The 12,991-nt window shown below is 37.8% G+C and overlaps 2 protein-coding genes across 4 annotated transcripts in view; one reads left to right on the top strand and one right to left on the bottom strand.

Annotated features, from left to right (window-relative positions):
- Positions 1-12,991, top strand: part of TLDC2 (TBC/LysM-associated domain containing 2) — a 59,688-nt gene that overhangs the window by 38,538 nt on the left and 8,159 nt on the right. The window lies entirely within an intron of this gene.
- SAMHD1 (SAM and HD domain containing deoxynucleoside triphosphate triphosphohydrolase 1) overlaps positions 1-12,991 on the bottom strand; it is a 65,084-nt gene that overhangs the window by 35,409 nt on the left and 16,684 nt on the right. For both annotated transcript variants that reach the window (XM_065921953.1, XM_065921952.1), the window contains exons 4-6: positions 9,906-10,066; positions 5,540-5,655; positions 3,413-3,483 (exon numbers count right to left, since the gene is read on the bottom strand). In XM_065921953.1, coding sequence (XP_065778025.1) covers positions 3,413-3,483; positions 5,540-5,655; positions 9,906-10,066 — 348 coding nt within the window. The remainder of the gene's footprint in view (positions 1-3,412; positions 3,484-5,539; positions 5,656-9,905; positions 10,067-12,991) is intronic.

Raw genomic sequence — 12,991 nt, forward strand, 5'->3', positions numbered from 1 at the left:
TGATTGAAACCGCCCACCCTGGCCAGGCACCATAGTAACCATTTGCATGAGTTGTTTTACGACAGGAGGTCCTGTTAAGGAACACGGAACTAATAAGCCACCACTAACCGGAAGAGTTCAGGAAAGGTTAAAAGGAGACACTACAGGTCTGACCACCTCCCAGAATCCTTCTCTCTGGCATCCATCTTGACTGAACAAGGTGTGCACCACCAGGAAGGACTCTGAGTCAGAATGATTGGCTAAGGACAACCCGGAAACTAATCCCATCACCATAAAACCCGAGACTGTGAGCCATGTGGCAGAGCTGTTCTCCCGGGCTCCCTTACCCTCCTGCTCTCCACCCAGGTGACCTTTCCTAATAAAATCTCTTGCTTTGTCAGCACATGTGTCTCCCCGAACAATTCATTTCTGAGTGTTGGACAAGAGCCCAGTTTCGGGCCCTTGGAGGGGTCCCCCTTCCTGCAACAAGTTGGACTATAAAGAAAGCTGAGCCCCAAAGAATCGATGCTTTTGAACTATGGTGTTGGAAAAGACTCTTGGACAAGGAGACCCAACCAGTCTATCCTAAAGCAAATCAGTCCTGAATGTTCATTGGAAGTGTTAGGTAGTTAGAATAGGGAAAAGGAGTCCAAAATGGTGGTGGCTAAAACACATGGAAGGGAAAACCCGCAAAAATAGAACAAAGGAAGGTCCGAGGACCGGAGTGAGAACCTCAGGTAAAACAAACAACGCTCCTGCCTAGGCCCAATTTACATAAGACAGGCCCAGGGACAGAAAAACATATAAAAGAGGAGCCAAAGCTCTCTCTCTCTCCCCCTTGCGATGGGGCGATCTCTTCGCGTCTTTGGATCAACATGCCCTCATGCCTCAAAGATGAATTTTCCTGCTATTATCTAAATAAATAGAGCTGTAACACTGAGCTTAACACTGATTTATTTAAGAGCTATAACACAGTCCGTTCGAGACCTGAGAGCTATAACATTGTCTGTCCTCCGAGAGCTGTGACCCGCGAAGGGGCTTTAATGTCCGTCACTCCAAATTTTTGTTGTGACGAGACAAAGAACCAAGGAGCATACACTCGTGTGACAGAAGGTCTGATGCTGAAGCTGAAACTCCAATACTTTGACCACCTGATGCGAAGAGCTGACTCATTTGAAAAGACCCTGATGCTGGGAAAGTTTGAAAGCTGGAGAAGGGGGAACGACAGAGGATGAGATGATTGGCTGGCATCACTGACTCAATGGACATGAGTTTGAGTAAACTCTGGGAGTTGGCGATGGACAGGGAGGCCTGGCACAGTCCATGGGGTCGCAAAGAGTCGGACACGACTGCGCAACTAAACGGAACTGAACTGAACTTCCTGAAGGTATTGGATTACCACCAAAAGCAGGCAGAGTTAGAGGGAAGGAAACACTTCGAAGAGAAACATTCCAGTTCTTTTTTGCTGTGGACAACATTCCAATTCTTTTATGGCTTTTAGCCTGAGGGAGGCCCTAGGGCAGCAGAACTGGAAAAAAACTATCCTTTTTACTAGGTGGAAGAACCAGAATACTTCATGAAAATTTTAAATTTTCTTTCTCAAAAGCCACCTTTGTTAAAGAAATGAACTAAGACTTTCCTGGCAGTACAGTGGTCAAGACTGCCTTCCAGTGCAAGGTGTGTGGGCTCAATTCTTAATCAGAGAGCTAAGATCCCACAGGCTTTGTGGCCAAAAAACAAATTAAAAAAAACCCCAAAAATCTATGAAATGGAAGCAATATTATAACAAATTCAATAAAGACTTTAAAAGTGGTCCACATTAAAAAAAAACTTAAAGAAATGAATTGGTAATTGGTAAGTCAGAGACGGGAGAAAAATTATCCATAATACATGTATCTGACTATATATATATTTATTCAAATTGATAACTAAAAGGTAAATATTCAATTTTTTTTAATGGGTAAATGGAAAATCTCTTTACAAAAGAAGATTTATCAGTGACAAAGTACAGGAAATGCAAGTTAACACACCACAGAGAGTGCCAAAAAAAAAAAAAAAGAGAAAATCCCACAAGAGACTATTAGAATAGAAAGTCAATAGAAAGAATAACATTCAATAGAAAGAATAACTTAAAAATCTAAAAGTTGGTAAGGCCATGGAAGAACAGGCACTCTCATATTGCTGGCAGTAAAATGGGGAAGGTCTGGTAATTTCTAAGAAAGTTAAATATGCATCTACTTGATGACCCAGCAATTCTACTACTAGGTAAGGAGAAATGAACCTAAGACAAATTAAAATATTTTCCACAAAAATCACGTATAGTAACATGTACAACATCCTTATTTGTAACAGCCCCAAACTGAAAACAACCCAAATTCTATAAAAGGAGAAAAGATAAACAAATAGTGACTTACTCATACAATGGGTTATTACCTCAGCAATGAATAGGGACAAATAATTTACTGCATCAATACAAACAGGACAAAACAGTACCTATTATAGGATTCTACTTATATCAAGTCTAGAAACAGGCAAAACAAATCTGTTTATAAAAATTAGAAGGTGATGATTATGGGGAGAGTAGGAACTGACTAGAAAGGGTCACACAGGAATTTTCCAGGAAGATGAAAATATTGCACATCTCAACTTGAGTAGTGGCTGCATGGATGAATACACTTATCAAAACTCACTGAACTGTACAATGAAGATCTAGACAACACACTTAAGATGAATTATAATTCTCTCATTTCTAAAAACGAGAGAATAAATAGTGGTTGACATGTAAGAAGTGTTCAGTATGTATTGATAACTTCTTCTGTTCCAAATATAGTGCAGTCAACAATGGAAGATGACCTAACTTTACTTCTCAAAAACTGATTCCAGAAAAATGGGTTGAAATGAAGTGAAGTTGCTCAGTCGTGTCCGACTCTTTGCGACACTATGGACTGTAGCCTACCAGGCTCCTCCGTCCATGGGATTTTCCAGGCAAGAGTACTGGAGTGGGTTGCCATTTCCTTCTCCAGAAGAAAAATGGGTTAGCTATCTGCAAATCTGTAATTATACAAAGAACTTAGTTGGTATTCTTTACTTTATGGTCACACAAAATAAATCAAAGCCAGAGTCAGCCTTTGATTTTTAATTTTATATAGTATGACAGAGTAGAAAGAGCATTAAACTAGCTGCTAGGAAACCTGGTTTTCTAGTGCTGGCTCTATCATTTCACAGGGTTTGTGGTTTTTAGTGCATCAGTACACCTCTGAGTTTCGAGTTCCTTTACACTTACAAAAATGGAGATAATGATTTCCTCCTTAGAGACTGCTGTGAGGATCAAATGAAAGCAACACCCTGAAAAACTATAACAGGAAGTATACTATAACACAGTATTCACTGCTTAGTCTTTATTTTACTAAATATTGAATATATGGATATATACCGTCCATTTCATCCCTGGTCGAGCAAGTGGAATAAATCTTCCATCAAACATATGAGAAAACGGCCCATGACCTTAAAAACAAAAGCTGCATTAGAACAGGAAAACTGTAAATTGGTGGAAAAGAAATTTTTTTAGTTAAACGTGAATATCAATGGAAATTAATAATTTATAAATAATCACAAAAAGGAACAAATTGTTCCTTCCTATTTTCTAAAACAAGAGAACAGGAAGCAGAACAATACAAGAATGTTAATTCTCCATTGAGGGGGGTCTCTGAGTCACCGGAGTTTACATAAACTTAATGAAAGGACAATTCTGTGTAACTAAAGGAATGCTAATGACAAAAACTTTGGCTTCTTTAGATTACATATTGGTAGTGTTAGAAAAGCAGTTTTAACACAATCTACAAGGGTCAGGAAATCATTAGAACTTTATTACTCTGAACCTTTAAAACCATCCCTTTTTATGTAAATTTTATAATGTATGTAATTTATTTTAGAATAAATATACACATATCAGGGCTTATCTTTGTTTTCATTGATGATATGGGCAATCAAAAGTGGAGATCACTACTTCATCTTATTCATAAGTGACCTTAACATTCCACGACATCTATCAACATGAAGCTTTGCTGAGGCACAAATCTGGAATCATCAGAATTTCTGAAGGAGTTAAACTTGGCCCTCTGCATTCACAGATTCAGTCAATCTTGGACAGAAAATATTTGGGGGGAAAAAAAAAATTTCAGGCAGTTCCAAAAAGCAAAACTTGAATTTGCCAAGCTTGCTGGCAGTTATTTATATATCATTGGTATTATCTGTAATCTAGAATTGATTTAATTCTAGATTAATTGATTTAATTCTCTATACACAGGAGAGGATGTGTATGGATTATATACAAATTTTATATAAGGGACTTGAGCATTGGGCTTTTGGGTTTTTCTTTTTCTGTATCTGGAGGGGATCCTGGAACGAATCCCCCCTACACTTCCTTGTTAGATGGGAGAGGGAGCTCACTTGGACCAGCCCCAGGCCTTTTTTGCATGTTTCAGTACATAAATAAAGGCTTGTTATTGCAGAGTTTAGACTCCTGGGGATTGGTAAAAGATTCCCAAAAGCTCCCTCTCAAAATAGCAAGAATCTTAAATTAATGATCAAAGGCTGATACTGGTCCTACTGAAATCTCCAAGGGAACGTGCTGAAAAGACTGCCGTATGCCTTCAATTATCTGACTACTGAAACACAAAAACCTCCCCTTCCCTGCACTGAGGGCACATGCAAACTCTTAGGATCCTTCAATGTGTGTGTGTGTGTGCTCAGTGTCTGACTCTTTGTGACCCCATGAACTGTAGCCAGGCTCCCCTGTCCATGGAATTTTCTAGGCAAGAAAACTGGAGTGGGTTGCCATTTCCGACACCAGGGGATCTTCCTGACCCAGGAATCGAACCCATGTCTCTTGCATCTCCTGCATTAGCAGGCAGATTCTTTACCACTGCGCTGCCTGGGAAATACATAGATTACTCCAGTAAGTAGGAATAAATTATAAGGATAGAAGAAAAAACTCCTGTGATAAAAGAGAACATTCTTTTTTCTCTTTGTCTCTGGAGAAAGATGATATTCTTTTACTTGGATTTATATTTTATTTATTTATTTATTTTTTAATTGGATTTAAGTGGCCCAAGACTAAGGTTGTGAGTATAGGTCACAAGGGGTTCTCTAAATCTGTTGTTAATCTGCTAGAGCAGATTATGTATTCTAGGTGTGAGAAGAAGAGATTTCACAAAGTAACTGAAGGGAAACAGCAATTCTATTCAGCAAAGATAAAGGAAAAATCAAATCCACAACATTCCAACACACAGTAGGAAGAAAAAATCGCTATTAGACTGTCCTTTCATATAACCTGCAATGAAGGGTACAACGTGGGAAATTCATTGAAAGACTCTTAAAAAAAAAAAGAAAAGAAAGCAATGCTTTGGGCTTATGAACCATTCTAGGAAGAAGCAATGGCAAATTTACATTAATGTTAACTAAAGAATTAGAACACAACTTTCATATTGCTCTTAGTTGTATTTCAAAGAGAGGTGACAGGTGAATTTACACTAGAACTCTGGCTCTTTGAACTGCTTACCAAGATCATGACAAAGACCAGCGATCTGAACACAGAGGATATCTCGTTCACTTATCTGCAGCTCTGGTTGTTTTTCACCCAGTTCACGAACTAGACGTCCTGCTAGATACCCCACACTGCGGAGCAGGAAGGAACAAAACACAAACAAAAAAGAAAAGGTTATTTTTCTGTTTGAAAGATGAGTGACTGTTAAGATGTGTATTTGTCCATGATGAATCCCTAAGGAGACTGTGAATCAGACTATGGGTTATGGGCCCTTCTCAGCAGTTTGAGTGTAAAAAGCCCTCTTTTTCTCTTTTTGTTTCAGAGAGTCTACCTGACTGAGCTTGTAGGCTGTATTACATTTTTGTAATAGCTGGTATTACATTTCTGGTCCTTATAGGCTGTTATGTATTTCTGATTTGTAGAGATGTGCAAGACAGAGAGAGTTGATTTTAATTCCCCAAAGAACTAGTCTGCTGCCTGAATAATATTAAAAGACTGATTTCCCCAACTATATTTTCTTTACTTTGATCATTATTAGCTTATGAATATTAGCCCTTACTTTTACATTATATTGTGTAAGTTCAGGTAATCCTATTGTGTTGTTTTGGAATTTTTTGTATATTTAATATTTTCTGAGGGGTGGATTTATATATTCTGTCTTATAATACCAGGGAGGAGAAGCATTCCCCAGGGAGACATAATGTCTACACACAATATAGTTAGGAAAAAGAGATATAAACATATTAAACCCACTTAAATACACCTATTTTTATAAACTGTCATCTCAATCCTATCAACTCTTATACTATTAACTTTAGCCTTTATTAGTACACCATCATAAGCTATGGTCTTACAAGGGGTTCTAGAAACTTTCCTTTTTATCCTCTGGTCATTTTATCTATTTTTATATAAAAGGCTCTGGGGTCTCCAGGGAGGAGGTTAACTAAGGGACTCAGGTCTTTTTAAAAAAAATACCTTTAGCTTAATTAATTGGCTTAACTGTTGTCCCAAACAATTATTGATCAGGTATCTCAGTGTAATTTTCTTTCAACCTTCTAAATATATAAATAAATATTTTAAACATATATTTAAGTATTATTACATATATATACTAAACTGAGGTAAAAAGAATGGACTTGTTTGGGGCCCTTTAATATTGGGCACCAACAGAAGGTTCCCATGGCCCATCCAACCTTACATATTGTTGTATCAAAACCTTTCTTTTAATCCTATTAACATCCATTTTAAATATCTAACTTCTTAATAAAATTAAAGATTTTTATCCTGTTGGGACAAATTCCTTTAAAATTTTCACCTTCTTGGGAAAAAGTCTCTTCACTTTCCTCTCAGCTTTTTTCTCTATTAATCAATCTAATTAACATTAATTAACCTAATGTTTTTATTAGCATCTGTCAGGGAACCCTAAGTAGACACTACAAAAATAAGGTTTCCCAAATTTGTTTATTTTTGTCTGTTCTAAACTGACGGCATAGCTATTTTATATACTATCCATCTTCTAATTTTTTTCATAGGTAACAATAAAACAGCTCTTTATAAAGAATACTCTCTAAAAAATTTACCAATTTACCAAGTTTCTCCACTTTTAAGGATCCATTGTCTGGTCATTGACAAGTAGTATCTTAACAGTGACTCAAGCCAATAAAATGCAAGAGGCGTCCCCACAAGAGAGTGCAAAGGATGCAGCCTTCATAAGATTTAGAAATTTATGTCCCAAAACAGCCTAAGAGAGTAAAGTCTTTTGGTGTATAGGAGGATGTAATGAAGGTTAAGATGAAAAAGATCCTTTATAACAAATTTTCCTGAGAGTTGCCACAGTCAGACAAATAGACTTCCCAGTCTATCTGACTGCTTGCCAAATGTATACCATGTGAGTCACTTTCAGGTAGCAGAAACCAAGATCACAGAACACAGTGGGGCTGGGGGGTTGCCTAAGATAAGGTAGAACTTTCATCTCTTTAAGATACAGGAAGAGAAATGCAAATGCTCCCAGAAAGACTTCTGTTTCTTTAGGTTCAGAATTTTGAAAAGATGTTTTATCAAGTTGGCTTTTTCTGGCTGCACATGAAAAAAAATTAATTTTGGAATGTCAAAAGAATCCCATTTTGGCCAATTTTAGGATAAGAGTTAATTCCCAATTAAGCAAGTACTTGTAAGTACAAATTCTGTGCATACATAATAAAAATTTCCCAGTGTCTATCACTTAGGGTAACCTATCAGCAGTTTTTAACTGAGCAAAGTAAGGACATTCTGACACAAGCTCCATCATGAGTGACTTGGGGAAATTATGCTAAGTGAAATAAGCCAATTACAGAATGACAAATATGCTACGAAATCACTTATATGACTGTAGCCCGCCAGGCTCCTCTGTCCATGATATTCACCAGGCAAAAAGTACTGCAGTGGGTTGCCATTTCGTATTTCAGGGAATCTTCCCGATTCAGGGATCAAAACCAAGTTCCTTGCATCTCCTGCATTGGCAAGTGGATTCTTTACCACTGTGCCATCTGGGAAGCTGTAATGAGGGTCAAATTCACCAGAAGAGAAAGTAGAATAGTGGTTACTGAGGGACTGGGGAGAAGAGAAATGGGAACTTGCTACTCAATGGTATAGAGTTTCAATTGATGAAGATGTTTTGGAGATTGGTTGCACAATAATGTGGACATACTTAACATGATTGAACTGTAAACTTAAAAATGGTTAGGAAGGTAACTTTTATATTGTTAATTTTATCCCATTTTTTTAAAAAGCAAACTTCTGGAATTGTAATGTTTACAACATAGATTGAAAATATGGTGCCCAACAAATGTTAAATACACTTTTAACATTTCCACCTGAAAGTACTTCCTTTTTTTTTTTTGAAAGTACTTCGTAAATGAAAAATATCTTTCTTGTCCGATAAACTTTGAGCTCCACAAGAATAGAGACAGTTGCTACCTTACCTTATCAGTTTGGTATGGTCTAACAATTTTTCTAACAATATTTTGGCCACCTGATGCAAACAACTGACTCACTGGAAAAGACCCTGATGCTGGGAAAGACAGAAGGCAGGAGGAGAAGGGGATAACACAGAAGGAGATAGTTGGATGGCATCACTGACTTGATGGACATGACTTTGAGCAGGCTCTGGGAGTTGGTGATGGACAGGGAAGCTTGGTGTGCTGCAGTCTATGGGATCGCAAAGAGTCGGGACACAACTGAGGGACGCAACTGAAAAATTTTCCAATAAGTATTTATTGATGAATAAAGATTTGAGTAGATGCTTGTGTTCTGGCTAATTAAAAATGCTTCTAAACAAATAAACAAAACCAAAGTAACGCAGCAGTTTTCCCTTATCATTGGTTTCATTTTTCTCATTTCAGTTACCGGTAGTCACCCATAGTCTGAAAATATTAGATGGAAAGTTCCAGAAATACACAATTCATAAGTTTTAAAATCAGTCCATTCTGAGTAGCATGATGAAATGTCATACTTTTCTGCTTCATCATGAGCAGGTCATGAGTGACTCTTTTGTCCAGCGTATCCCACACATTAGCCACTTAGTAACCAGCACAATTATCAGACTGATTATCAATGTTTCACAGTGCTTATGTTCAAGTAACCCTTATTTTGCCCTAAAGTGCAAGAGTAGTAAATCTAGCGATTCAGATGTGCCAAAGAGAAGCCTAGAAGTGCTTCCTGTGAGTAGTTCAGTTGGGTTGCTCAGTTGTATCCAACTCTTTGCGACCCCATGGACTGCAGCACTCCAGGCTTCTCTGTCCATCACCAACTCCCGGAGTTTATTCAAACTCATGTCCATTGTAAGTGAGCAAAAAGGTCAAAATTCTCAACTCGATAAAGATAGAAAAAAATTATTATGCTGAGGTTGCTAAGATCTATCATAAGAATAGATCTTCTGTGAAACTGTGAAGAAGGAAAAAGAAATTTGTGCTAGTTTCAATGATACACCTCAAACTGTGAAAGCCACAGCTATGGTGTGTGCTAAGTGCTTAGTTAAGATGAAAAAGGAAAAAAAAAAAGATGAAAAAGGCATTAAATTTATACAATAAGATATTCGGAGAGAAGAGAGGGAGAAACTACATTCACATAACTTTAAAAAAAAAATGTAAATTCATCACATAACTTTTATCGCATTGTATTCTTCTTACCCTAAAGTGAAAGTGAAGTCGCTCAGTCATGTCTTTGCAAACCCATGGACTGTAGCCTACCAGGCTCCTCCATCCATGGAATTTTCCAGGCAAGAGTACTGGAGTGGGTTGCCATTTCCTTCTCCAGGGGATCTTCCTGACCTGGGGATGGAACCCGGGTCTCCTACGTTGCAGGCAGACGCTTTACCACCTGAATCACCAGGGAGGTTTCTTACCCTAGACTGTGCTCAAATCGATTGTGTGACGCTCCTGGGAAAACATAGTAACCGCCTCCCAACTGCTTGATGTATCGCAGGCGCTGAAATTGAGGTGTGTCGATGATTCGGATGAGGAGAGGGTGAAATTCAATGTGGCCATGGATAGGATCATTAATCACCTAGAAAATTATGTTTAAATTAATGTGAGCAACAATACATTACACCATCTAAAATTTTTGTCCACTCATTCCGACCGATGGTGTGAAGTTAAAGCTATTTGCTTTCAAGAAAGAATAATACTATGGGAAACGACAAGGTATGAAAATCTTAACTTTATTTACGAATCACTACCAGACAGATCAAGTGTATTGGACTTGGGTACATTTTACTTCTTAATGGATTCTAGTAACAGAAGGGTAAAGATTTCAACCTTTCTGTTACATCTATTATTTCATCAGCCTTTAGTGAGTCTAATGGCTTATATGATCTGAATGAGTGTGTTAAGTGAGTGTTTAACTTGAATACAAGACTAATCTACTACTTGGCTTTGTTACCCCAGCTTTCTTTTGATTTCCATTTGCATGAAACACTTTTTCATTCCTTCACTTTCAGTCTGTGTTTCTTTAGGTCTGAGGTGAGTCTTTTGGCAGTCTATATGTGGGTCTTGTTCTCATACTCATTCATCCACTTCATGTCTTTTGATTGGAGCATTTAGTCCATTTACATGTAAAATAATTATTGATAGGTATGTACTTATTGCCATTTTGTTCACTGTTTAGGGATTGTTTTTGTAGTTTTTGATCCTTTCTTCTTTTGTCCTCTTCCCTTGTGATTTGATGATCATCATTAATGTTATGTTTGGATTCCTTTCTTTTTGTGTGTGTGTATCTATTATAGGTTTTTAGTTTGTGCTTACTGGGAGGTTTATATATAGCAATATATTTATAAATGTGTGTGTGTGTATATATATATATATGTTGGTTGTTTGGTCACTCTGTCATGTCTGACTCTTTGCCACCCCATGGACTACAGCATGCCAGGCTTCCTTGTCCTTCACCATCTTCTGGAACTTGCTCAAACTCATATATACCCACACACACACACATGATTATTTTAAGTTGCTGATCTCTTCATTTCAAATGAATTTTAACAAACTTCTATTTATTCACCTTTAGCCATTAGTACTGTTTTTAAAAAATATTTATTTACCTTGGGCCTTAGTTGAGGAACACAAGATCTTTATTGCATCATGTGGAATCTTCCATTGCGGTGCACAGACTCAAGTTGGGGTGTAAGGGGTCATGTAGTTATGGCACGCAGGCCTAGCTGCTCCGTGGCATGTGGGATCTTTAATTCTCTGACCAGGTGTCAGGAAGCATTTAACAAGAGGCTTCCCGTGTGCTGTTTTGGATCTGTCAGGAACCCTCTGGCCCTTAATAAATCCTGAATGTTCAGGAATTAAGAGGAGAGGCACGCCTTTCCCAGGGCTGAGGAATCCAGGCATTTCTCATTACGGTGATAAGTACCCTCTTCCTTCCTATGAACTATATGGTAAAAGGTGATTGTTTGCAACTCTCTCTTTGATAGGGATCTTCTTATGTTTTGTAAGTCTGGAATTTTAATCTTTATCTTTGCTGAGAATAACTACAATGTAAGACAGGATATATGCCCACGCCATGTTGATTAAAACACCTTTGCTCCATCAGAGCTTCAGTCCCGGTGTCTTTCTTTATTTCTTTCTCTCTCTCTCTCTATTTCTGGCTGATTCCCTGGAGTGTGGAAGCCGGCTGCGTAACCCAGGGGATATTAGCCTCTTCTTTCTCTCTCTTACTTTCTTATCGTTGACTCCGGACCAGCAGGTTCTGGTCCATTAAAGGACCAACAACCAGGGATCAAACCCAAGTTTCCTGCACTACAAGGCAGATTCTTAACCACTGGACCACCAGGGAAGTCCCCCTTGAGTACTGTTTCTATTATATTTTACATCTTTTTGTTTTGCGTATCCCTTCACTACTTACTACAGATAAAGATAATTCTGCTTTTTGTCTTTTAACTAGCTTTGTATGTGGTCATTTGAATACCTTCACTGTATATTTGCCTTTACCAATGGGCTTTTTCCTTTCATAAGTGCCTTTAGCATTTCTTGAAAGCTGGTTTGGTGGTAATGAACTTTTTTTTAGCTTTTATCTTGATCTATCAATTCTTACTGAGAACTTGCCAGGTAGGTTCTTGATTTTAAGTTCTTCCCTTAAGCACTTTAAATATACTCTACCACACCCTTATGGCCTGCAGATTTTCTGTTGAAAAGTCAGCTAATAGTCTATGGGAATTTCATTATATAAACTTGCTGCTAGCCTCTGACTGCTTTTAATATTTGCTCTTTAATTTTTGCCATTTTAATTACAATATGTCTTGATGTGTTCCTCTTTGGGTTGGGCCTATCTGGGGCTCTCCTTGTTTCCTGGACTTGGACATCTATTTCCTCTTCCAGGTTGGGGAAGTTTTCAGCTATTAGGTCTTCAAATATGTTCTCTGCTCCTTTCTCTCTCTTTTCTCCTTCTGGGACCCACAGAATGTGAATGCCTGACGTTTGTCTCAGAGGTCTTTTAAACTGTTCTCATTTCTGTTTTCCTTTCTTTTACTGATTGGCTTCCAATCTTGTCTTTCAGCTTGCTGATTTCCTACTCTATATGACTTAGTCAACTGTTGATTCCTTCCAGTGTGTTTTTTATGTCAGTTACAGTATTCTTCATCTCTGCTTGATTCTTCCCTAGATTTTCTATTTGTTAAAAATTTCTAACATTTTGCTCTGTGAATCTATTCTTTTCCCAAGTTTTTGATCATCTTTACTATTATTACCTTGAACTCTTTATCAGGTAGATTATCTGTCTCTACTTCAGTTAGTTCTTCTGTGGTTTTGTTTCTTAGTTTGGAATACAGTCCTCTGTTGTCTCATTTTGTCTAACTTGTGGATTTTATTTCTATGTATCTAACAGGTTGGTTATGTTTCCTGACTTTGGAGAAGTGGCCTTTTATGGGAGATGTCCTGTGTGTCCCAACATCTCACACGCCTCTGGTCATCAGGGCTATATGCTTCAAGGGTG

The sequence above is a fragment of the Muntiacus reevesi genome, chromosome 2 (assembly GCF_963930625.1).
Source record: "Muntiacus reevesi chromosome 2, mMunRee1.1, whole genome shotgun sequence".
Classification (NCBI taxonomy): domain Eukaryota; kingdom Metazoa; phylum Chordata; class Mammalia; order Artiodactyla; family Cervidae; genus Muntiacus; species Muntiacus reevesi.